Here is a 24,954-nt window from a genome sequence, read left to right as displayed (position 1 = left end):
AGTTTTCCTGATGGAAATCATATGAACATATGGCACTGTTGAACATATAAAGGTGTCTTAGGGACAAATCAGATGAGACAGGCATCCCTGAGTCTGTCCTAGGGACGCCGCTGCCATTTTGTAGATGCCACAGGGGTCTGATTCTGTGCTGCAGGGAACAAACCAGTTTCAGACCCTCTGTTCACATGACAAACTTTAAAAAGGGGACCTTTCTGTATACACTGGGGTGCCTGCAATCGCTTTGCTCAAGTTAAAAAGTAAGTTGGAGAAGTTGCCGGGGTGGTGGTGGTGGGGAAGTTATGGTGACTGATGTGTCTTATGGGAAGAAGTATTGGAAATACACAGGGAAACATGGGGCAGGTGGAGGTGGGCCTTTTGGGTGATGCCAAAGAGAATACCAAGAGGGTCCCACCCCCTATTATTGTCTGTACGCAGTTGTTGTTGTTGTTTTCATGGAGAGACAGACTCAGCCCCCCATGGCACCATTAAAAGGAGTTTTCCAGTGGAGTTGACTCTACAAAATGGTGGCATGTCCCCAAGGCAAGCCCAGGGATGCCTGCCTCATCTAGTTGGGTCCTTATACAGAATCAGATCATTGGTCTATTTAGCTCAATGTGGTTTATTGCAATTTCCTAAGATCCTGGTGAGCCATTGCCTAAGGACTTTCCTTCCATTCCAACACCTCTTATCGAAGATGCCCAAGGACTGATCCTAATACCTTCAGCATGACAACCATGTGCTCTATCTTCCACAGGGGTCTCTCTAAGCAGCTTTCAGCCGGAGTGGGGAAAATAATATCACTACTCGTCATTTTTTATATATATATATATGTGTGTGTGTGTGTGTGTGTGTGTGTGTGTGTGTGTGTGTGTGTGTGTGTATAGATTGATTGATTTCTAGCCTGCCCCCAATTCCCAACCAAGGCTGGGCTCAAAGTGGGTCACAACAAAATCATTACAATAAAATATAAAAACAATCAATCTCATAATTAAAAAGTATTAAAACAACAACAATAAAAAATTAACCCATCAATGGTGTACAAACAGCAAACCAGGTGCCAGAAGATTCAGAGCAGTTCGATAATAAAGCAGGGGGAGGTAGGGAGGCCAGCAAACTGATGACAACCTGCGGATGCCCTCAATCATAGGCCTGATGGAATAATTCCGGCTTGCAGGCCCTGCGCTGATGTTATTAGGGAGGGAGTTCCATCAGGGTGGGGTCAGGGCTGAAAAGCCCCGGCCCTTGTCAAGGACATCCACACACTCCTAGGGCCAGGGACAACCAGCAGATTGGAATTACTAGAACACAATGTTCCATAGGGGATATACCAGGAGGATAATGGTATATCAAGGAGGATAATGATATAACAAGGAGGATAATACCATAAAACTGTATGCCATCCAAAAATTTTGCATTTCACTGTTCAATGAACACTACTGATCAAACACTGGAATACAAAGGTTTCGGATGCTGTACAACAGTACTTCTTCCCCCATCAGGAACAAAAACAGTTGGGTGTGCCTCTGATTTCCAAGGATAATCAAATTACAGGGAAAGTCTCTCTCTGGCCACACTGGTCTTCCCCTTTAAATAGCAGTCCCATAGCTGCATTCTGTGTGTGGGGGGGGAAACCCAGTTTTTAAAAGGTGGTATTGGTCTTTTATGCATGGCTGTTTCACTCGCCGACACCATTCCGATGGCTCCGGATCTTTGTGTTGATTATGCACGTCGTTTCTGACCGTCAGAGATCGCCTCACTCTCCCCCTGCATTTCCAATGCGTTATCAGAGACCTATTTTATCTCAAATTTGAAAACTTGGGCAAAACACGGGGAAACACAAGGGGAGAGTAAGGCAACCTCTGACAGTTGGAAACGGCATGCATAAACAACACAAAGACCCAAAGTGATCGGAGGGGTGACAGCGAGAGAAACAGTCATGCATAAAACCCTATTGTACGTAGTTCCAAATTTTAGACTTCTGGAGAAGATTACATGCTCAAATGCTCCCAGGCCTTTTCTTTTCCCCAAAAAAACTGGCAAAAAGAAGACAACCATTCTAGAGAAGCTTCAGCTAGAACTCTTTCCTCTGACATGTACAACTACTAAGTAGGGACAAAACTTTTTTTAAAGCAGCAATCTCTCAATCACAATGTACCCCATTTGCTGTCAGAAACAGAACAGTCCAGGAAAGCCGTCACCATGTGACTTCTTAACATTATGGCTGTAATTGGTGTCAATGAACAGGGAAGAAATAGAACAGATGCTCAAGGCCATGGTTTCACTAAAGAAAGTTCAACATTGCAGAGACAGGGGATGAATAACTTAAAACCTCCAAGTAAGACTTTTTTTAATAATGGGTTAGGTCCTACACCTTGCTTCCACTTTCAGATCCTATGACTTCCCTCCACTAAGTCTTCCAGTCACGAAGACATACTTCTGATGTAAGTCTGTCCCAGGCAACTACATATGAACAGGATTTTGATATGAAAACATGTCCCATTAGGCTTCATAAGGACAGAAATGTGTTAAAAAGATGTTGTGTTACTTTATTGCAAAATGTATAGTATACTTTTGACTGTATAAGCTCAAGGCTTATTTGCTGTGCTGTAGAATCCAAATCAAGATTCTGCTGCTATAGTCATATAATACAGCTGTCACAGTTGAAGGTCACAGCTACAGGTGTGCTCATCTGAGTAAGCAAAACATATTGCTTGACAAGGAATGACAGACAAGGTCATATCTACTAACTACTGCAGATGGCAGCCAAGTACATAGTACTACTGACTAACTACTGGCTAAGTTACTGTTTATTTATAGAATGCCTTAGCCAAGGTGACTGGAACTATTCCAGCACATCTACAAGATAATAGCTCTGAAAAGGTATAAATAGAGACCTTTCTCTGACTATAGGTTAGAGAAGATCCTGATGGTCTAAACCTACTGACCTATGGACTTCCTCCATCTACCAAAGATGTAAAACCTTGGCAGCCTAATTCTTGCATGAATTAGGAACCTGATTCTTGCGTGAATTAGGAACAATCATTTATATGTCTCTAAGTCTGGAGAACTCTCACAGAGAGAGATATTATACCACACAGTTTGTCTCTCTGAGACTGATTGTCTGGGATAACTGTCTGTACAATGCTTCATCCTAAATATGTGATGAAGGCCCTCATAATCTAAGGATTATAAGGGTATGGATCTTATCATACTTGAGTATGGTGTCACTGAGAACTTATAGAAGCCATTGGCCAAATATAAGTCCTCACAAGATCTATCTTATGTATGGACTTCCTAGTTCTGACAGACAAGATGTAAATGCAGCTTCTTTAAGAAGCCCACTACCAGAGCATATTTAAAGGGGTTTCTCTAAACAAGGAGGAAGCACTGAATATACTCTGCAGTCAGTTCTAAGACTAAGGTCTCACACAGAACTGTCTGACATACACATGCATACATAAACATGCATTACAGCCAACAATGGCTAACGCATAGAATTACTCCAATTGGAATACATATAATTGGAATACATGGATGGAGATCCATGGAGCCTTAAACTCGTAAACCGAACTATACTCAGTACTCTCTAAAGATTGGCACTGCCAGAGAGATTGTAGAATAAGAGTTTATACTCTACACATAATGTTAAGCTTTACACATAGCTTCAAATACTAATTAATTACAGTATAGCCAAAGCCGTATAGGTGGCTCTTAGCTATACAGCAATGCTTACAGCAAAGCATACTCAAAGATGGCTTTCACATAGCCTTTTCTAATCTGAACATGGGCTTCAGACCCATAAATCTTAAACATATAGAGACTCTATGGTCTCATGTCTTCAGTCACAGACTGCTGGGAGAGCTATAGTATCAGCCCTAGCGTGAAACTATGGAACCAGAGATCTCTCCTACCTTTACAACTACTAAAGGCATTGAAATAACAGAGTAATATTGTCGAAGGCTTTCACGGTCAGAGTTAATTGGTTCTCGTAGGTTATCCGGGCTGTGTAACCGTGGTCTTGGTATTTTTATTCTCTAAGAGTAATACTTAGAATAGTTAGATTTCCTTCAGGTATTCTCTAAGTGAACTTATAGAAACCTTACAGAAACTCTGCAATGACATGACTGGGTAAAGCAGGGATGGGGAACGTCCGGCCCAGGGGCCGTATGTGGCCCCCGAGGACATTTTCAGTGGCCCTCGGGAGCTCCAGGGCCCAGCTGAAGGTGAAGCACAGTGCGGCCCTCCCTGAAGATGTTTCTGGGGCCACGGCACCCTTTGGACCTCCTCTTGTAGACTATTGGTCGGTGAGAAGAGGGGGAGGGGGAGGGACGCTTCCCCCAAGGCTGCCCCCTACAGTCGCGGCATGCAGGACACCGCAGCACACTGTAAGCCCCTCTCGCCACCTGTCAAGCGGCGAGGGGGGGAGAGGCCAGTGGCTCCCGGCGGTGGAACATGCGCGCGGGAGCCTATCGGGCTTGGAGGGCCTTTTGTGGACTCAGGGTGGGAGGGCGGGGAGCCTGGGGCTCGGTCGCGTGAGGCCGGCGTGTGCAGGTATGTGTGTGGGAGGGGAAGGCTTTTCTCTCTTCCTCTTTTTCTGTCACTCTTTCTTCTTTCTCCCCCTCTCTCCCTCGTCTCTTTCTTTGTCTGTCTCCTTCCGTCCTTTTCTCCCCCTCCATTTCTCTGTTTTCCTTCATTCCCTGAGGATCGGCTGCAGGCTGCACCCCCCTGGCGCCTCGTTTGCTCGGGGCCTATTGCTGGCTGCCCTCCCGCCTGCAAGGGGGAGGGAGGGGAAGTGGGGTGCCCTCCAGCCTTCTCTGCGTGGCCTCCCCTGTGGTTGCCAACCTCCAGGTGGTGGCTGGAGACCTGGCAACCCTAGCCTCTCCCCCCCCACGCCGGGAGATCTACACCTGGTTATGGCCCCCGAATGATGTTATAAATGAGCAAATGGCTCTTGGCAGGAAAAAGGTTCCCCAACCCTGGGGTAAAGTATGTCTTATATTTGAATATATTGAAGTGAGATACTTAATCAATGCACTAACCATTATTTTACAAGATTTCTGTAAACAGTATTATTTCCTGAATGAAATATATACTTGGGAAACTCTCATATAGAGTCATAGAGATTGTTGATATTGCTAATATTGCTTGCATACATAAGATAGCATTTATAAGAATGCCTATATATTATTGAACTAAACAATATAGTTTTAATTTCTGTAACCATTTACATGCATATATTTTATGTGAAATAAATAGTATTTTACTCATATATTCTTTTCATATTTTTACTGGAACATTTCAAGAGCAAGTCTATCTCGAAAGAGGTGGACAGTGTTGATTCCTGCTTAGTGGGTAACAGGCTGAATAAGATAACATATCCCTTTTCAGGAAGGGGTTGATTCTAAGAGCTTGGTTACTTGAACGGCACGAACCGTGACAAGTCCACAGATGGAGGAAGACTTGGCAGAAGGCAATCACGGGGCTGAACTTAGTGGAAGGAAGTCACAGATCCCAACTCATGATAATGAACTTCCAGCCTGAGCCAATGTCTGCTTATGGGCTAGCTGAGTCCAATTGAGTTCAACGGTACTCAGCATGCTTAAATCTACCACCATGATCTGCAACAGTCTTCTTCTTTCTCCTAAAGAAGTGAAGGCGCATAAAAATATAAGATTATATTGTTATTGTAGATGGTCTGAGACTTTAAAGTTGGTAAGCCTCTTTGTTCCAGAAGAAAAGAAGCATAAATTTATTCAAACTAATAAATAAATAACACAATTTTAGTTTTGCTCTGAAAATCTATCTCCAAAGAGGACAGTTTTACAGAATTAACATCTCACCCTGTGCTACCTGCATTTCATAGCCCCTTGAATCTGTTTTTGTCATCCTCCCACATAAAACGCCTGCATAGTGAAGAAATGGGCTCTAGTCTGTGCATGCTTACGCTGGAATAAAATTTTTGCTAGTCATTAAGGGGCCACAAGCCTCTTGTTCATCTTTGAAGAGGACAATGTGGTTCAAAGCATCCTTAAAATTTTAAAATTGCCACTCAGTTCAGTAATAGGAATCAATTTACTGGGGCGTATCATTTTTGGATGCAGGAAAACAAGTGGCAGAAGGTATTAATGGGTGTCAGAGATTCTGAATAGCCAAGAGGCAAAACAAAAGCACTGTTAAAAAACAGAACATATATTCAGGCATACAATAAAGTACAACATCAATACCCTCGCGTTCTTACTTGTGAATGAAGCATGCTACACCATACAAAGCGTGCTTACTCCGAAGGAAGTCCCACAGAAGTGCCATCTTAAAATGCAATAAATCCAGGGTAAAATACTTAGGAGTAACAGAAGAGTCCATACTTTAGCAAAAGCATTTCTTAGAGCATTACCACATATTGGGTTATTTATTTCTCCTCGTTTCTCTCTCTGATCTTTTAACATAATGCTGCCTCCATGGTTATGATTTAAAAGAAGAGACCAAACAGTGGAGGGGGAGGAGTAAATTAATCTTTTCTCTGCTTTCTGCTTTCTGCTTCCCATTGAAAGCTCAGCTTTTACTTCCCTGGGAAAACTTTCTCTCTCCCTTCCTTCCTCTTATAGGCTGCCCTTTTCCAGCCGAAGCCTGGCTCACAGTGGATAACATCTCTTTAAAACAGTTTAAAATCTTTTGTATATTACATAAAAAATTAATCATAAAACCCTGGTGCCGTAACATCTCACAACTAACATTCTAGCAGGAAAAAATAATTAGAACCTTATAATAACAATATCACAGCAGCACAATAAGCTATGTGAAGGTGGAGAAAATGGGTGGGGGGAGAGGCCAGCTAGATGGAATACCGTCGCTGTCCTCAACTATACGCTTGGTGGAACAGCTCAGTTTTACAGGCACTGCGGAAGTGTTTTAAATCCTGCAGGGCCTGAATCTTGCTGGGCATAGTGTTCCACCACGCCGGGGCCACAGCTGAAAAGGCCCGGGCTAAGGACAGCCAGATGGTTTTTGGGCCAGGGATTACCAATAGATCCCTGTATTTCTCCTCAGGGGATAGAAGTAGCTTGAGTGGTGACTTGCTGACATTAAAACAGAGCAAGTGGAGAGAGTTTAGTTGTCCCCCTTTTCCACATCGGTTGCCCTCTTTAAATTACAGCACAAGAGGCTGCATTCTATTATCAAAAAATCATTGGGGGGAAAAGTCTCTTGGGACTACACCTATAGCATATTTATTTCCAAAGTTGGAGTAAAGATCCTTTTCTATTTAAGACTAGAAGAATCCAGTTTTCTTGGTTCAAATCTTATGTTGAACATACTGATGTTCAAGGTATGTGCAAGATCTACGCAAGTAGTAAATAGCTTTTAAGCAGGATGTAATTTCTGAATTTACTTCACGCAGTATAAAAAAACCAGGATTTCATTACTTACACAGATAAAATCAGGGCGCCTCTGGGAAATAGGAAGACACTGAGACCTCCAAACTCAGGTGAATTTCCAGCTTTACAATATTTTTGTACCTTATTACATTTGCATCCGTGTGTCTATTCCACCATCAAAAGCCTTCCTACATTTTCCCACCCAAAAAGCAATCAGAGCAAGGTTTTTATAGTTGAAAGTCTACAGAGGGGGTGCAAATCTGACGGCCACAACGAGCCTCCAACGAGCATGACAGTACTGAAGAACTCCCGCCCCCACTTTTATCATTTCTGCTCTCTCTTCACCTCAGCCTTCTAGACATGAGGTGACACCACTGGATTCAGGTTACATGCATATTTTTAAAGAGCCTGCAACTCACTATTTTTTAAACAAATCATATTGCTACAAATGCAAAAGCGTTGGCATAACAGTGCTCTTTAAAAATCCCATGATCCACTTTTAAGAAGCCTACCAGACTACAGATGCATTACTCGATACAGGAGGTGTCGTTCAAGTGAGGAATAGATATATAGTTTCTTAACTTAAATGTGTAATAAGATCTGAGTCAAAAGGTGGCACTTTCTGTGGAAAAAAACCAACTACGGCAAAAAACACTGACCCTCTGACAGTTTTTCAGGGGGCTAACGTATTCTCCCATGATCCAACAGAGAGTAGGGTGATCCTATTGCCTTGGCCCATATGACCTATCTAGGAAATATTGTTATCTGTAAATTGTTTTGGTTTTCCCTTGAACCATGAGGAAAGGCAGGATATGAGCCGCCAGTGTGATGCAGTGACAAAAAAGGCTAATGTGATATCGGGGTGCATCAACAGAGGCATAACATCCAAATTACGAGATGTCATAGTTCTGTTGTACACTGCATTGGCTGCACCTGGAGTATTGTGTGCAGTTCTGGAGGCCTCACTTTTAAAAATATGTGGACAGAATTGAGCGGGTGCAGAGGACAGCGATGAGGATGACCAGGGCCTGGAGACCAAGCCCTATGAGGAAAGGCTGAGGGAGCTGGGAATGTTTAGTCTGGAGAAGAAGAGGTTAAGGGGGGACATGCTTGTTCTCTTTAAGTATTTGAAGGGCTGTCACTCAGAGGAGGGCAGGGAGCTGTTCTTGTTGGCAGCACAGGACTTGCAATAATGGGTTTAAATTGAGGGCGGAAAGGATATTAAGGGGAAAAATACAGTAAGAGTTGTTCAACAGTGGAATAAGCTACCTAGGGAGGTGGTGAGCTCCCCTTCACTGGCAGTCTTTAAGCAGAGGCTGGACAAGCACTTGTCAGGGATTGGACTAGATGGTCTGTATGGGGGTTGGACTAGATGGTCTGTATGGCCCCTTCCAACTCTATGGTTCTATGATATAAATGGGTTAATAATAAATAAATAAAACCATATAATACAAAGTTCTGAGGAAGTAGAAAAGAGCAAGAGTCCAGTAGCACCTTAAAGACTAACAAAAATATTTTCTGGCAGTCTTTCTTGTTAGTCTTTAAGGTGCTACTGGACTCTTGCTCTTTTCTACTACTGCAGACAGACTAACACGGCTACCCACTGAAAGTTCTGAGGAGTCTAGGGTTTGGGAAGGTGTAGCATTTCAGGAGAAATGGGAATAAATGTAAGAAAAAAGGGACCAAGACCACTTGGGAGAGAGGAAAGAGATGGTTGGGCTGGAGAAGAATGTCAGCTCACTTGAAAGGTTATGTCCAAATAACAAAAAAGAATTCAGAACCTCAGCCACAAATAGGCAGGAGGGAGAGCACCAGAGATGGCTAACTGCTAGTGGTTTAAGCTTGGGTGGAAGAGCAACTGGAGAAAGACCCACCCACATCTGAATGTGTGGGAAAACAACACGAGAACCCAAAACTGTTATTGGTATCTGAGAATAAGCTTATGAATTCTACCAACAAAGCTAGACCTTTGTTAAACTCTTGCTATACAAATTACTTCTCTCACCGGCAATCATACGTATTCTGATTCTCTCATTACATTTTCATGTATCGTCACACATATGTGTAATTCAGAACAGTAAATCATGGTCTTTAGCTCAAGGAACCACACTTAAGTGCAACAGAATTTAAAAAAATAAGAGTTTTGTCAACTGGAGCAAATATGTTGACCTAAAAAGGATTTTACAGAATGGAAGAAGAGTTGGTTTTTATATACCAACTTTCTCTACCTTTTAAGGAGAATCAGATTGGCTTACAATCACCTGCCCTTCCTCTCCCCACAACAGACACCTTCTGAGGTAGGTGAGGCTGAGAGAGCTCTGAGAGAACTGTGACTAGTCCAAGGTTACCCAGGCGGCTTCATGTGGAGGAGTGGGGAAACCAACCTGGTTCACCAGATTAGAGTTTGCCGCTTTTAACCACTACACCACAATGGCTCCCTCCCAGGTAGGCAGAACAGGAAAGAAACCAATGAAACAAAGAAGGAATGAGACATTCAATTCTTGAATGCTTTTTATGATAGATTTAGAATCATTCCAGCCTGTATTGCCCATCTTTTTCTACATTACAATACAGCCTGTATTGTCATCTACCCTTTCAGAAAAACCACATGACACAGCCCTCCAGTTCTCATAACTGTAGGTTGTGGGAAAGGGTTCTGCATCTGAATGCTTCTGTATAAAATACACCTTTACCCTTGGGAAATCTAGTCAAGAAAAATAAGTTCTAGTCTACCCTTCTCTCCAATATAATACTTTCTTTATACGCAGGACGGTTTGATCTGGAGTGGTTGGTTTAAAAACATGGGTAGAATTCAGTTGTGCAGTTTCCCACTGGTATCCTCTAGTAGGTTGGTTCCAGAAGGTCCGCTGATAGATTAATTTTCTGAACGAGTAGACCAGCTCTAGTGCACGGCTGGCAACAGAACTGAAGCTTTCAAAAGTGACTTGTGATTTGGACCATATACCATAAAACACTTTTACAATGGTTCAGCTTCAGAAAGGTCTAACAAGAAGTCACCTACATAATTATGGCAGTTTATGATTTATCCATATTCTCACCCCATTGTTCTCATAGAGTCTTATCACACCAGCAAAGCATTTTTAATGTACACTTTCATGTTTCCTATTATCACTATCCTCTGATGCCTAAACATTAAATAACTACTTATATTTACTAACCTGGAAGACTCCACAAACCAGAGACTTCTAAGGTTCTCAACTTTTTTTCCAATTCTGCTACACGATTACCTAGAATTCTGAAACGAAGACATGGTACATGAGAGAGAATTAACACACACAAAGGATAGACATATGGCCAGGCCTATAGTTGAGGGCAGCCATGGTTTCTCATCAGTGCTGGCCCCTCTACCCCCTCACCCTCCTCTGTGTCTTCTTGGTTTATGTACCACCTGATATGGGGGCCCTGACTGCCTTCTTGGCCCTATAGCAGATCCTGTGCTCATAAAAGAGCACGATTTGTTGTTTTACCTGATTTTATGGGGATAGTTAAATTGTTTTACATGTAATTTTATTGTAATTTTAATATTTACTGTATTGTTATGTTGTTAGCTGCCTGGCTCCGGCCAAGTATTGAGGGCAGGGGTAAAAAAATCTAAATAAATAAATAAACAAACTTATAGTTCTGTCGGCAAAGGTTGACTGATGCCCTACTGTATTTCCATATTATTTATTTTTTGTCACCTCTCACCCCAAAGGGTCTTGTGGCAACTTACAACATTGAAACAGGATAAATTAGTATAAATTAGTTAAAAACAACATAAAAGCAGGTAACAAATATAAAATTAGCTAGAAACAACATAAAAGCAGATAACAAATACAAAATAACAACATTAAAATGTTAAACTATTAAAATATGTGGCTAGCACCACACCACTAACAAAATATTAACAAAGAACATTTCATTCGGATTTAATACTTATATTTTCAATGTCTGATGAAAAATATGTTCATAATTTCCAGAGATAACGTTAAACTGTTCTTAACTGTTGTTAGCCACCCTGAGCCCGGCTTCGGCTGGGATAGAGGATGGGATACAGATCCAAAAAAAATAAAAGGAAGGAAGGAAGGAAGGAAACAGGCTAGATCCTACGACTCAGCTCTGCTATGTGCAAAGTCTTCCTCCAAAGTCTTCCTTAACTCAGGAAATCTAGTTTTCCTGAGTTAAACTTCTTACTTGGCAGAAGAGAGTAACAGGATCCAACCTATTAAGTACCCATGCAATTTACTTTGAGGTAGGTGCATGAGATACACAATGCAGTCCTATGCAAAGTTACTCCAGTCGAAGTCCATGAAAACCAATGGGCTTAGACTGGACTACCTCTGCGCAAGATTGCACAGTAAGACTCAGTGACATTCCTTACCACACATGCAGACCATGGGTTGAAAGCAAAGCATCACAAGAGGAGAGAAGTGGGCAGGATGTCCCTGTCTCCCCGCCTTCTGCTGCAGTCCACTGATTCCCCTCCCTTCTGCTCCTGGGGGAGGGGATGTCAAAAGATGCTAATGCTAATACTTACTTCCAGTTCCAGTGCAAAATGAGTGTCTGTATGCAAATAAGCATTTAGGCATAACTTGATTATAACTTCTGGTGTATCTTCAAAGGGGGCGTTAAATAATAAAATACGGATAGAGTACCAGCATTATCTTTACCAGCCAGCAGACAGGTTAAATGATAGTTGTGTGAACATTCAGGAAAGTGTGAAATCAATGGAGTAATAAAAGAAGATCTTATAGAAGAATATAAATCACAATTGAATAAAAAATGGGTGTTTCTGTCTTTGCCTTTCCACATGGGCAGACTCTCTGTTTGACTGGACTACCTAAGAATCTGCCTAATTCGTTGAGGGATAAGGCATTTTGTCCGGCCAAAAAGAAAAGTCTTCGAAAGGTTGGAATGGTTAAGAATTCTAGATAATCTGGAAGCGCTGGAAAAGATCCCTCAACGAATTATTTGGCAGATTCTTAGATAGTCCAATCAAACAGAGAGGCCCCTGACCCCAGGAGGGTGCGCATTTCCTTTTGGCATCACCACATAGTTCAAGATGGCCCCTTCGTTCTATATCTGTGCGTATCTTATTCATTACTAAAGGGAGGTCTGAGGGAAAAATTGGATAGGAATTCTGTACCCTTGAAAGTCTTTCATCTACAATCTTTGTCCAAGAGGACACAAAAGGGTCAAGCTCAGTCCATCTTAAAAGACCAGGAGGAAAATCCTGATCTAAAGAAAAAAAAATCTGAATTTCACCATGCCTTTCCATGCTAACAAGGAGATGGAGCCAAGACCATGACTTACTTGTTTGTTTGCCTCTGATGCTGAATGACCATGTTTTTCTCATGGATTGTCTCCAGTAAAGCAGTAGCTAAAGATTTAAGATCAGAAATGGATTGGGGTGTGGCTGGTAGGCTGCAACCATGATCTTCTGATAACAACTCTTGGACTAGAAGCATTCAATACAAAAGAAAACACAGAGATACAAATTTAACTTCATGGACACAGAAAGCTGGAAACGACCCTTGAGATTTGAAAAAATAATAAAAATCAAACCTGTTCATTACTCATATTGATGACCCAAGATCCACAATAACTAGAAACTGAGTATACTATTTCATTAATGTGATAATGCAATAATGGGTTTAAACTGTGGGCAGAAAGGTACCGGCTGGATATTAGGGAAAAAATTTTTACAGTAAGAGTTGTTCGACAGTGGAATCAGCTAGCTAGGGAGGTGGTGAGCTTCCCCTCACTGGCAGTCTTTAAGCAGAGGCTGGACAAACCCTTGTCAGGGATGCTCAAGGCTGATCCTACATTAAACAGGGGCTAGATGGCCTACATTAAACAGGGACTAGATGGCCTGTATGGCCCCTTCCAACTCTATGATTCTACAAAGCTTATGCCTTATACAGAGACAGCTTATGCCTTATACAGAGACAGAACAGTGATATAGCAAGGTCAGTACTGTCTGTTTTGAATGGCTCTTCAGGATTGCAAGTTGAGCTCCTTCTCATCACCTGATCCTTTTAACAGGAGATGCTGGGGATTGAACCTGGGACCTTCTACATGCAACGCAGATGTACTACAACTAATCAACATCTCCTCCTCCCCTTTCATATAAATGAACATTCTTTAGGCTGGGCATCATTTTTGTTATGTGCAGTTCTAGCATATGGGCTGGTCAGGTCCTTCCCCTGGAGTTTTATCATACCCCATCAATTTTTACAAACCAGAGATACAGTCTTGGCAGAAGGAGACTCTAGCCTTGCTTACATTCCACCTGGAGCAATACAACCACCACAATTGTGCCCATGCAGCTCTGGCAGTGTATCTTCTGCCTATATGATTAGGTCAGATTACACCAATCTCTACTACGCTGGCAGCCTAAGCAATGGATTGGTGACCAGACAGACACACACCCAGCTAGGTGTTCCCCTTCTGTGCCTGCATTATCATCTGTGTAAGTATGTATCAGGTATTATTTCTGATCCATGCCAAGCTCGATACAGATTGTTGGGTAAAAGATAAGCATCATAACTAACATTTAGAGTAACAGTGACAAAATAACCTAACCTCTACCCACACACTGCTCCAAGGAATCCAAGGGCACCGCTAGACCTTGCAAGAAATCATGGGCTGCCATAATAGCAAGTCCATTGGTTGAATCCCATGGAGAAGACCAGCATGTGCGTGTGGGGGAACAATTCTCTTCTCCTGTAGCAGCCGTCCAACTCCGCCCCCCCCATTGCTTCTGGAGGGTCCCATCTTCCCTAGGAGCAGCGTTTGTTGGGGCATTTGGGGCTGTTTTGGGAGGAGGGAGGCAGGGAAGTTGGGTTCCATGCATGGAATGGAGATAGGATCCAACCCAACATTTTTCTTTTCACCTCTTCTTGGCTACAAGATATCTAGTATAAGCGCAACATACGATGTGACATAATCATGGTCTGAGTTTTTCCCACCCTTGCTAGCCAACAACGTGGAAAGGGAGGCAGGGAAATGCGTGGTCGAAGGACATTAAGGGCTCATGCTGTTTATGCCAGGAAGAGAAATGGAGGAGCTGACGCTCCTCATTTCTTTTAATATCTAATTCTGTGGAGATGCGTGGGAAGAATAAGGAAATTACACTACTAGAGAGTTCCTGCTAGGAATAAAATATTCCCTCTTTTTATTCAAGCCTCAGAGTAAGCAAAGCAGTTGTCAGGTTGGGAAGGGAAAAGTTAAAGACGTAGATGTGTGCAGTACCTTGCTTTGCAGAAAGGACTCCCGTTAGTGCACTGCTATTTGACTTACTATTAGTCTTGGAATTTTTCCTTCTCTCTAAAGCGTTCTAAAACAAAGAAATTTTTTAAAAATCACCTTTTTGGGGAAAAAACCCACATTTTTGAGAAAAAAAACCAACTAAAGTTTTGATTCATTGGAAAAATAATTCTTTCTTGCTTGCCTTCTGTACAAACTAGGGCTGATACCCAATTAAAGAATCTAAGAACCACTTTGCACGTTCACCCTCCATTGTGTCCCAAACATATCAATTCTCCATATGGCTATTTAGACATCTTTGCTTTCTATTCTTTCTTCATCGTTTGTACTGTTCTACTCCTTTCTCTTTGCCTGTCTATCACAGGTTGTTCCCATTTCCCTTTTTAATTTTGTTTAGATTTTAACCCTTTCCTCCATTTGCATTCTCTTTTCTTTCCCTCTTCAATGTAAGGAGGTGCACTTCATCTTAAATGCCAGGCAGAAGGAAGTGCTCTTTATACACTTCAACAGTAGGTTAAAAAAATACTAAAAAATCCCATAGGTGTTCAATACCTCCCACACACCCTGTCCTAGAGAAGAAGAGTTGTTTTTTATATGCCAACTTTCTCTACCTTTTATAAAGGAGCATCAAACTGGCTAATAATCTCCTTCTCTTCCTCTTCCCACAATAGACACCTTGTGAGGTAGGTGAAGCTGAGAGAGTTTAGAGAGAACTGTGACTGGCTTCATGTGGAAGAGTGGGGGAAACCAACCCAGTTCACCAGATTAGCATCCGCTGCTGATGTGGAGGAGTGGCGAATCAAACCCGGTTCTCCAGATTAGAGTCCACCACTCTTAACCACCACACCACGCTGCTTTCCTATATCAAAGCAGTTTATGAATTCATCGCTCACTATAAGGAAAAGTTGTGAGAGAAATGTGACTGGCCCAAGGTTGCCCATCAGGCTTCATGTGGAAGAGTGGGGAATCAAACCTGGTTCTCCAGATTAGAGTCCACCACTCTTAACCACTACATCACTCTGGCTCAAAGAGGGTACCCTGAGGGAGAAGAGTCACTCGCCAGCACATTGCAAAGGGTGACTACACCTGCCCTTTTAATTATACACTGCACCACATATGAGATTGCTGGAAAACTTCCGCAGCTCCCATTCCATCCCAAATGAAGATTGCACAGAACTCCGCAGTGCCTTGTGCCCTATTGTTTTGAAACTGTATATTTAAATTTAAAATAAATACTACACAATAGAGCAATACAGACTCCATTTTGAGAATAAATAATCAACATTATGGATGGCTTTCAAATTTGGCTGATAAGGATTTTTCCTTCCAGTGATAAAATGGTTCAATGCATTGGGCAGATCAAGAGACCAGCAGGAATTGTTTACAATCATTTCCTAATCAATTAATGAGTTCAGTCCTTGCGGAAAATATATTGCTTGAAAACTGTCTGCAGTAGGTAGAATTATGCCATGCAAAAACAAACCTTACCTTATACTTCACAATGTTTGATTTTAGAAGGTTGACCTCTTCTTGAATTTGCTTTAATCGCTCGTGAAGGTATCTGGCAAGTCAGATAACAGACCCTAACTGATTACTCTGATATGGCTTATTATTCCTAAAAGAATTCTTTAAAAAGTTGCACAAGGTTGACAACAGAAAGAAATTAAAAGATAGCAGTGACACATGCAAGGTTTAGATCAGAGGAGGCCAGGAATGCCAGCCTCCAGGTGGGACCTGGGGATCCCTTGGAATTACAGCTCATCTCCAGACTACAGAGATTGATTCCCCTGGAGAAACTGGCTGCTTTGGACGGTGGACTCTTTGACATTGTATCCCACTGATGTCCCTGTCCTCCCCAGGCTCCACCCCCCAAATATCCAGGAGTTTCCCAGTCTGGAGCTGGCAACCTTGTCCCCCATCAGCCGCCGGCAGCTAGGGAGGACCTGGAAACCCTAGAGGGGGCTAACAACAGTGAACTAAAGACCCCCTCCCACTTCAGTCCATTCAGTCCTTGAATAATTAACAGTGCAATTATAAGGAGAGCTATACTCTACAGAGCCCACTGATTTTAATGGATTTTGAAGGGGGTGACTCTGCTTTGTGTAGGGAGGGCTGTGGATGGGAATGAGGGGGCTGTGATGCTGGCTGTGGCATCCCGTCACTTTTGGTTAAAAAAAAGGAAGTGACATAGGTAGCTCTAGGAATCACTAGAAATTCTATGGTTTTATCACAGTTTCCAACAATTCCTAGAGCTACTCTAGGCCACTTTTGTTTTGTTTACTAGGAATGACATGATACCACAGCTGGCAGAGCATTTCTTTTCAGTTTTTCTCCCATCGCTGCTCATAGCAGCAGCAGGCAACAGGAGCAGGGAATCCCTCATCCCAAATAGGTAGCTTGGAGTTGCACTATAAGTGGATCCACCTCTGCTGATGGAAACGTTACAGAGGTTTTACTGAACATTTTTTCAGAAAGATTTAGAAAGACTTCTGCCTGAAAGTGTGCTGTGATATTTCACTTTTGCACCCTGTCTCAGCTACTGTATGTATCTTCTGTCACTCAAGAAGAGCAAGGCAGAAGGGAGGAAAAACCTAGCCACAAAAATAATTTAGGAAAAATATCATGCAGTTTGCATACTCTATCCCCACAGCATAGTAGCATTGCTATGGCAGTAACCTAAGCCACTAGAGCAGTGGTTTCCAACCTGTGGGCCGCGACCCCCTTGGGGGTCGTGAAGTGTTTTCTGGGGGGTCGTCGCTGGTCGCTTTTTCCTTCCTGTCCGCCTTCCAGCAGCTGGGCGCGACCTCCTGAGGGTGGGGGGGGTCGCCAGCCTCCCGGCTCCCCTCCTCCTCAGCCGCCTCTCCTTCCCCGGGTCCAAGGCCCCAGCGCCTCCACTGCCGCTCAGCTCAGCCTCGGCAACCCGGCGGTGGCCCCTCCTCCTCTTCCACACAGCCAAGCAGGCAGTTCCTTCCCCATCCTTCTCTTCCTTCCCCGGTCTGCCCCTTCCCTTCCTGCCGCTGGGATCGCAGGAGGGAGGAGGCGGGGATGGGAGACGACTTCTCTTCTCCCCCCCTTCTTCCTCCTCCTACTCCTCCTGCTTTCCTTCCCCAGCTCCTGGGAGGATAGTCTTGTTTGGGGGGCTTCCTAGAGGCACCTGGTTTGGCCCCTGTGTGAACAGAAGGCTTTACTCAATGGGCCTTGGTCTGATCCAGCCGGGCCTTTTCTTATGTTCTTAGGATCTCCTGCGGCAGCGACCTTGCTTTGCCTCCCCTTCCCGGGGGGGGGGGGAAGAAACAACAAGGCCGGGAGGTTGAAGAAAACAAAACAGGCGATAATGGGGAGGAAGACTAAAAGGCGACTGTAGCGTGGTCGCTATTCTGGCCTTCCGGTGTGCCTTTCTTTTGGGCGGCCTGAAAAGTTTGAGAAAAAACGTAAATATTCAGAAGACTATCTAAAATTTGGTTTTACCACCTTGATCAGCAATGGCATAGAGAAGCCACAATGCATTTTGTGCAATGTTGTTCTCAGTGCTGAATCTATGAAACCTTCAAAACTCAAACGTCACTTAGAGACAAAACACTCAGCCACAAATTTTGAAGCTGGTTACCCAGATGTAAGCACAACCATCGCATTAAATATTAATTAATTATTTAATGAAATTAGTTAATTAAATATTACGTTGGAATTGTATTCTGAAAAATCTATTTTTAACGTGTTTTCTTTATCCTATTGAAAATGTCATTTTATGGCTTTATGCAAATATGGCGGGGGTCGCAGATTACTTGGCAATTGTAAAAGGGGGTCGAGACTCGAAAAAGGTTGGGAACCACTGCACTAGAGGATAAGAAATACAATATCCAAGTATAAGATTTGCAATTTGACAGTCTGGTTAAGACTAAGGAAGCTTGAAACAAAGAAGTAGCAGGGAGAAAGCATAAGTGACCAATGTTTATCCTTCCAGCATTTCTTGAGATGTACATTCTCTCAAATGTATGCACAGAATCCCCCCACCCCCTGGTATTAGCTCAAGAAACTTAGACTGTGGAAGAAGAGGGAGCAAGGGTCACTCACACATGTGCTGCTGTCATCCAGTGTAGCTAGGGTTGCCAACCTCCAGGTGGAGATCTCCCAACATTACAACTAATCTCCAGGCTACAGAGATCTGTTCATCTGGAGAAAATGGCCACTTTGGAAGGGGGACTCTATGGCATTGAAGTACCTCCCCTCCCCCAACCCCGTCCTCCTCAGGCTCCAGCCCCCAAATCTCCAGGTATTTCTCAACCTGGAGCTGGTAACCCTAAGTGTAGCTAGGTATAACAAAACCACCAGAACAGAGGAAGGCAACCTTTTTGGACTAAGTGCCAAATATTTATGTGTGAAGATAATGGTGTGCTGGCAAACCAAAGGGATAAAGGGGAGAGACAAAGGCCCTTCTTGGCCAGACACACCGAAAGGACACCTAAGCCCTGGCTGCCCTGTTAGTGCCTCAGGGAATCACCTCAGTTCCTTGGTTGGAGAACCGGCCCCACGTCCCAAGGAAACTGATTTGGCATGTTGCTGTTCGGCACTTGTTTCAGGGACTGTCTATCCCTGAACTAGCAGTGAGAAGTAGAACAACTTAGGGCATGTCCACAATACACTGAAACTTATTTCAAACCCATTTAATCATCACAGTTCCCAAACAAGGAACCCTGGGAGCTGTAGATTTTGGGGGGTTTTGTTTAAGGGACAGGAGAGCTGTAAATGAAGAAGCACCCTCACACACCTACAGATGTCTGACCTCTCTGGGGAAAGCTGTAACACTTAAAACTGGTTTCATATTGACACCCAAACTAGTTAGTATCCATCAAGCCCCTGGAGTGCTGCACTATTTTTAACTGGAATTTATTAACACAAAATGTTAGCAGGGGACCGAATTTCCAAAGTGACAATTATTAACAGTTTGCCATTTGGCCTCATGAGAAGCAATGATCATTTCTCAGCAAACTCACCTGTTCTCCATACAGAGAGCATCGACATCAATAATGCGGTTGATGTGTCCCCCGAGAACATGGTTCAGCTCTTGGTTTAATCTGTCAGATTTGTCTTGGTAAAAAGAACGCTCTTCTTTTATATCCTGAAGATCATCCAAGGTTGCTTGAAGATCATGTTGCAAAGTCTCAATCTGAAAAGAAATCCAGACTCAAGACCATCTCCGTACAGGTTGAGTATCCCTTATCTGGACATCCAATATCCAGACTGACCCGAAAACCGGACGTTTGAGCTGGCATACGGGCAGATCTGCGTTGCCCACAACAGGGCATAGAGGAGACAGGAAAGAGGATGGGAAAGGGTGGGGAGAAAAAAAAGGGACGCCAGCTTTCCTTCCAGGGAGGAGACTACAACCACTGTCATGCCTGCTAGAAGCTTCTAGAAGTTGCTTCCCTGTCTCTGCCTCAGGCTGGGGACTAGATATTCCAAAATATTCAAAAATATGGAAAGGTCTGAAATACAGACCACTTCTGGTCCCAAGCAGTCCGGATAAGAGATACTCAACTTGTACTTCACTCAGAATATTAAACTATGCGCACACACACACACACACAAATCAGTCACTCCGACCATGCATAAGAAACATTACGATATAGTCCTCTACATGCTAACAATAGCAAGAGTAAATTTTGCTAGATACTGGAAAGGGAAAAACTCACCAGATTTAATTAGTTGGTTTGATAAAGTAAAAGAGACCTACGTTTTGATTAAATTGACATTATCAAAATGATAAAAGCATAGAGGATTTACAAGTATGGAATCCTACAATTTCCAGAATGGAAAATATACTTCAAAGTCTACATTCAGATGGTGGAGGTCCATAAAACGACTGCTTGCTCGGAAATGTAATATGTTTTATATGCTCTATATTTACTGGCTGTTGTTTGTATTGTATTGTTTTGCTATTTAATGCTACAATAATTTTTTAATAACACACAAAAAATCGGTTGCTCCAGGTTCTACTGGCAATGAATAGGTTAATTTCTTCTCACCAAATTATTGGCCTTGGCCTTTAAGCTTCTGCTCACAGTTACGCCCAGACATGCAGTATTAATTTCAATGTGATTCAGGACAAAAAAAGACATAAGAGCAGCAGTTCAACTGCACTTAAGCCAGAATCTACTGGAAATTATGTAGGAGCGGGGAGGGGAAACTGGACAGAAGGCAAGAAAGCCCAGATCCCACAATTGCAGCTGTTTTTCATCCATCCAGGCTCACTTCTGATATCAGAGGTGTAAACAGAGGTGGTTTCCCATTGCCTGCCTCTGCATAGCAACCCTGGACTTCCTTGGTGGTTTCCCATCGAAGTACTAGCCAGGGCTGACCTTGCTTAGCTTCCGAGATCTGATGAGATCAGGCTAGCCTGGCCATCCAGGTGAGGCCCAGAGGCAGGGTACAGAGAGGAAAAAATCTCTGGGGCTATGTAGAAGTAAGACCCACACCGTTTTTTCCTGTTAAAATCAGATTCCCTCCACCTTCCAGTTTCTATGCAATCTGCAGCCATCATGTTTGCCAGCCAAAACTTGGGCAAGATTCCATAGCCTGAATATTGCATTGTACTTCTCTGTGAGTAGGTACGTTGAGATATACAGGTTGAGTATACCTTATCCGAAAATCCAAAATCTGAAATGCTCCAAAATCCGAAACTTTTGAATGCCACACCTCATGTGACGGGTTGCACTCAAATGGAGTTTGCCAGTGGCCACGAGTCTTCCCACGCCTCATTCATGCACAAAATTATTAAAAAATATTATATAAAATTACCTTCAGGCTATGTGTATAAGGTGTATATAAAACATAAATGAATTTTGTGTTTAGACTTGGGTCCCATTCCCAAGTTATCTCATTGTGTATATGCAAATATTCCAAAATCTGAAAAAAATCCAAAATCCAAAACACTTCTGGTCCCAAGCATTTCAAATAAGGGATGCTCAACCTGTACAATGCAATCTTATGCAAAATTACTCCACTCCACTGATTTCCATAGACTTAGACTGGAGCAACCTTGCATAGGATTGCGCTGTCAGCCCCTCGACTAGAAAACATTACAATAATACACTCATGATGAATGTGGAGGCGATATCTGAGGGCCATTAGAGAATGCAAGCGTCAAACATGCCTTTACCATCGCATTAGAGTCAAACTTCTCAACATGTACAATTATGGTGGTAAACACATGTAGTGTCCACACTACAATCTGATGTGCACATGGAAGAATTTTTGTATATAGGGTATGAAGTAGCTTTTTGTTTCTTCCTGCACATTTAAATACAAACATTAAGAAATAAACTCTGAAAAGATTAAATATGCAGCCTAAAGCATATTACAATGTTTAAGTTAAACTCCAAAAACATTGTGCTATAGAGATGTCCAGAGACGGTTCGCCATTGCCTGCCTCTGCGCAGTGACCCTGGACTTCCTTGATGGTCTCCCATCCAATTGCTAAGTAGGGCTGACCCTAACCAGGCTGACCCTGCTTAGCTTCCAAAATCTGATGTGATCTGACGTGGGCAATCCAGGTCAGGGCAAGGGATCTCCCTACCCTCTTTTTTTATTATGATGGCTGATCTGGTTTCTGCCCAACATATTTGACTGTTTGGACATGGAAAACAGAGCCCATTCTGCATTCTTTCCTCATACCTTACCTTTTACTTTCTATTAACGGGCTGATTTATTTATTTAAACACACTGCTTATAGTCTGTTTAGCCTGAGAAATATTTAAGACACTTTTTAATCTGCTCTGTGTTTTGTGTTGTTTTATGTTCTGGCTGTGGTTTTTGAATGCTGGGTGTTAAGAACATTTTGCGATTTATATTTTTATCGTGTTTTATTTCATAAGCCACCTCGGGCAGGTTCCCTGGAGAGGCGGCATAAAATTTTCCCCAATAAATAAACCTGAAACACTGTCTTAGAAAGCCCTCACGAGCTATTAAGTCGCACTGGAGGCATCGGGATTGCCAATCACACAAAGGCCCATGGTTCCATTACTTGTTCTCGTGCTTTCTCCAACTGCTGGACGAGGTCTTCCCGCTCATGGGGTGCAAAGTGACGTGCCCCGACTTCCTCATCTCCAAGCCGCTGTTTGGCTATCGTCATTCTGAGGAGCTGAAACAAGCAAAAGACACCTCTTTGTGAGCACTGAAACAATAGCAGTTGAAGAGGATCACAGGAGAACATATAAGGACCCTTTTACATGTTACACCGATGCAAACCCAGGCCGGCTGCTGAGTTTCTATCTAGCAAAGAGCTGCACCCGCTTACAGGTCCTTTTACAAGTATACTTATATAACTCACATGTTTACAGACACTTTCTTGTTGCATTCACTCTTTTTGAGCATATACTTAAAAATTAATCTTGGCAGTGCACCTGAGAGAGAGATCAAGGGTACAGGGGCGGGGGGGGGGGGACTTCAGCAAATGCAAACATTTGTGTGTGTGTGTGTTAAGTGCCGTCAAGTCGCTTCCAACTCATGGTGACCCTATGAATCGATGTCCTCCAAAATGCCCTATCCTTAACAGCCTTGCTCAGGTGTTGCAAACTGATGACCATGGCTTCCTTTATAGTCAATCCATCTCATGTTTGGTCTTCCTCTTTTCCTGCTGCCTTCAATTTTTCCCAGCATGATTATCTTTTCCGGTGACTCCTGTCTTCTCATAATGTGACCAAAGTGCGATAGTCTCAGTTTAGTCATTTTAGCTTCTAGGGACAGTTCAGGCTTGGTTTGATCTAGAACCCACTTATTTGGGGGTTTTTTTGGCAGTCCACAGTATCTGTAACACTTTCTTCCAACACCACATTTCAAAGGAATCTACTTTCTTCCTGCCAGGTTTCTTCATTGTCCAGCATTCACACCCAAAGTAATACGCACATTTTATTTATTTTACAAAGGCTAGTACACCCACTGTGCTCTCTTGTTACCATTACCATTAAGGCCATCTGGAACACTTACACGTACAAGTGAACTGTGATTTAACTATCCCCATTCTACCTGGTTAGCTCCCCACATACAAATAAAAACTGTATTGCACGTGTTGCCTTCAAGGGTGCACCGAGGAATTGACACCACCACATAAAAGTACAGGAGAATGCATATATGCCTGTGCTTGAATGACAAATAAGATTACGTTTGTGAATTCAGTTACAACTTGTCAATATCCACAAATAGGTGAATCAGCCCATGTTCCCTAGACTACACAAATTACCCAAACCACCAAGATAAGGAAAGAAGGAAAGAAGCAAGACTAAAAGGGGATGAAGGTGAACCAACAGATATCCAGGATCAAGTTAGATATGATGGTAGCAGGCCCACCAGTCAAAACCCTCCAGATCTCCCACAATCACAGATCAGGAAATTGGCAGCCAAGTTCCTATTTTAACAGGAAAAATGTTGCACAATCAAAGGGCACCGATCCCTCCTTCAGCTAAAGTCCCACACCCCAGGCACTCTTCCCCAAAATGAGCTTCAATTAGGGTTGCTGACCTCCAGGTACTAGCTGGAGATCTGCTATTACAAATGATCGCCAGCCGATGGAGATCAGTTCACCTGGAGAAAATGGCTGCTTTGGCAACTGGATGGTCTCTATGGCAGTCTAGTCCCTCGCCTCCCAAATCCCGCCCTCCTCAGGCTCTACCCCAAAAATCTCCAGGTATTTCCCAACCCAGAGCTGTTTTCTGTTGCCCCAGAAGGTCGGACCAGAACCAACAGGTTGAAATTAAATCAAAAGAGTTTTCATCTAGACATTAGGAAGAATTTTCTAACAGAGCGGTTCCTCAGTGGAACAGGCTTCCTCGGGAGGTGGTAAGCTCTCCTTCCCTGGAGGTTTTTAAGCAGAGGCTAGATGGCCATCTGTCAGCAATGCTGATTCTATGACCTTAAGCAGATGATGAGAGGGAGGGCATCTTGGCCATCTTCTGGGCATGGAGTAGGGGTCACTGGGTGTGTGTGGGGGGGGGAGGCAGTAGTGGGTTTCCTGCGTTTTGCAGGGGGCTGGACTAGATGACCCTGGTGGTCCCTTCCAACTCTATGATTCTATGATTCTAACCCTACCTTCAATACCAGAAGCAATTTGGACTGCAAGAAATTCATGGTGAAGATGAACTCCACATGTGTGTCTACCTAAAAGTTGCTGAACTTGGAACTTCTCCCTCCCCACATGCCTGAGCTCAATGTAATTCCAACCAGTCCATCTTTAAATGTACTCATCTACTGCTTAAAACACAACTGTCGACTCAGAAGTAAGATCCACCAAGACCTTAGCATGCATAGGCCACAAAGTACTCAG

General features: G+C 43.1%; 1 protein-coding gene across 1 annotated transcript in view; it reads right to left on the bottom strand.

The window, feature by feature from the left end:
* CCDC149 (coiled-coil domain containing 149) overlaps nucleotides 1-24,954 on the bottom strand; it is a 77,419-nt gene that overhangs the window by 11,264 nt on the left and 41,201 nt on the right. The window contains exons 5-10 of the mRNA XM_056855582.1: nucleotides 22,660-22,776; nucleotides 19,631-19,803; nucleotides 16,128-16,200; nucleotides 14,625-14,709; nucleotides 12,684-12,828; nucleotides 10,550-10,626 (exon numbers count right to left, since the gene is read on the bottom strand). Of these exons, the coding sequence (XP_056711560.1) occupies nucleotides 10,550-10,626; nucleotides 12,684-12,828; nucleotides 14,625-14,709; nucleotides 16,128-16,200; nucleotides 19,631-19,803; nucleotides 22,660-22,776 (670 nt within the window). The remainder of the gene's footprint in view (nucleotides 1-10,549; nucleotides 10,627-12,683; nucleotides 12,829-14,624; nucleotides 14,710-16,127; nucleotides 16,201-19,630; nucleotides 19,804-22,659; nucleotides 22,777-24,954) is intronic.

The sequence above is a fragment of the Euleptes europaea genome, chromosome 9 (assembly GCF_029931775.1).
Source record: "Euleptes europaea isolate rEulEur1 chromosome 9, rEulEur1.hap1, whole genome shotgun sequence".
Taxonomy (NCBI): Eukaryota; Metazoa; Chordata; class Lepidosauria; order Squamata; family Sphaerodactylidae; genus Euleptes; species Euleptes europaea.
Note: the sequence above shows the minus strand (reverse complement) of the source record. Positions and strands in the feature narration are given on the sequence as shown.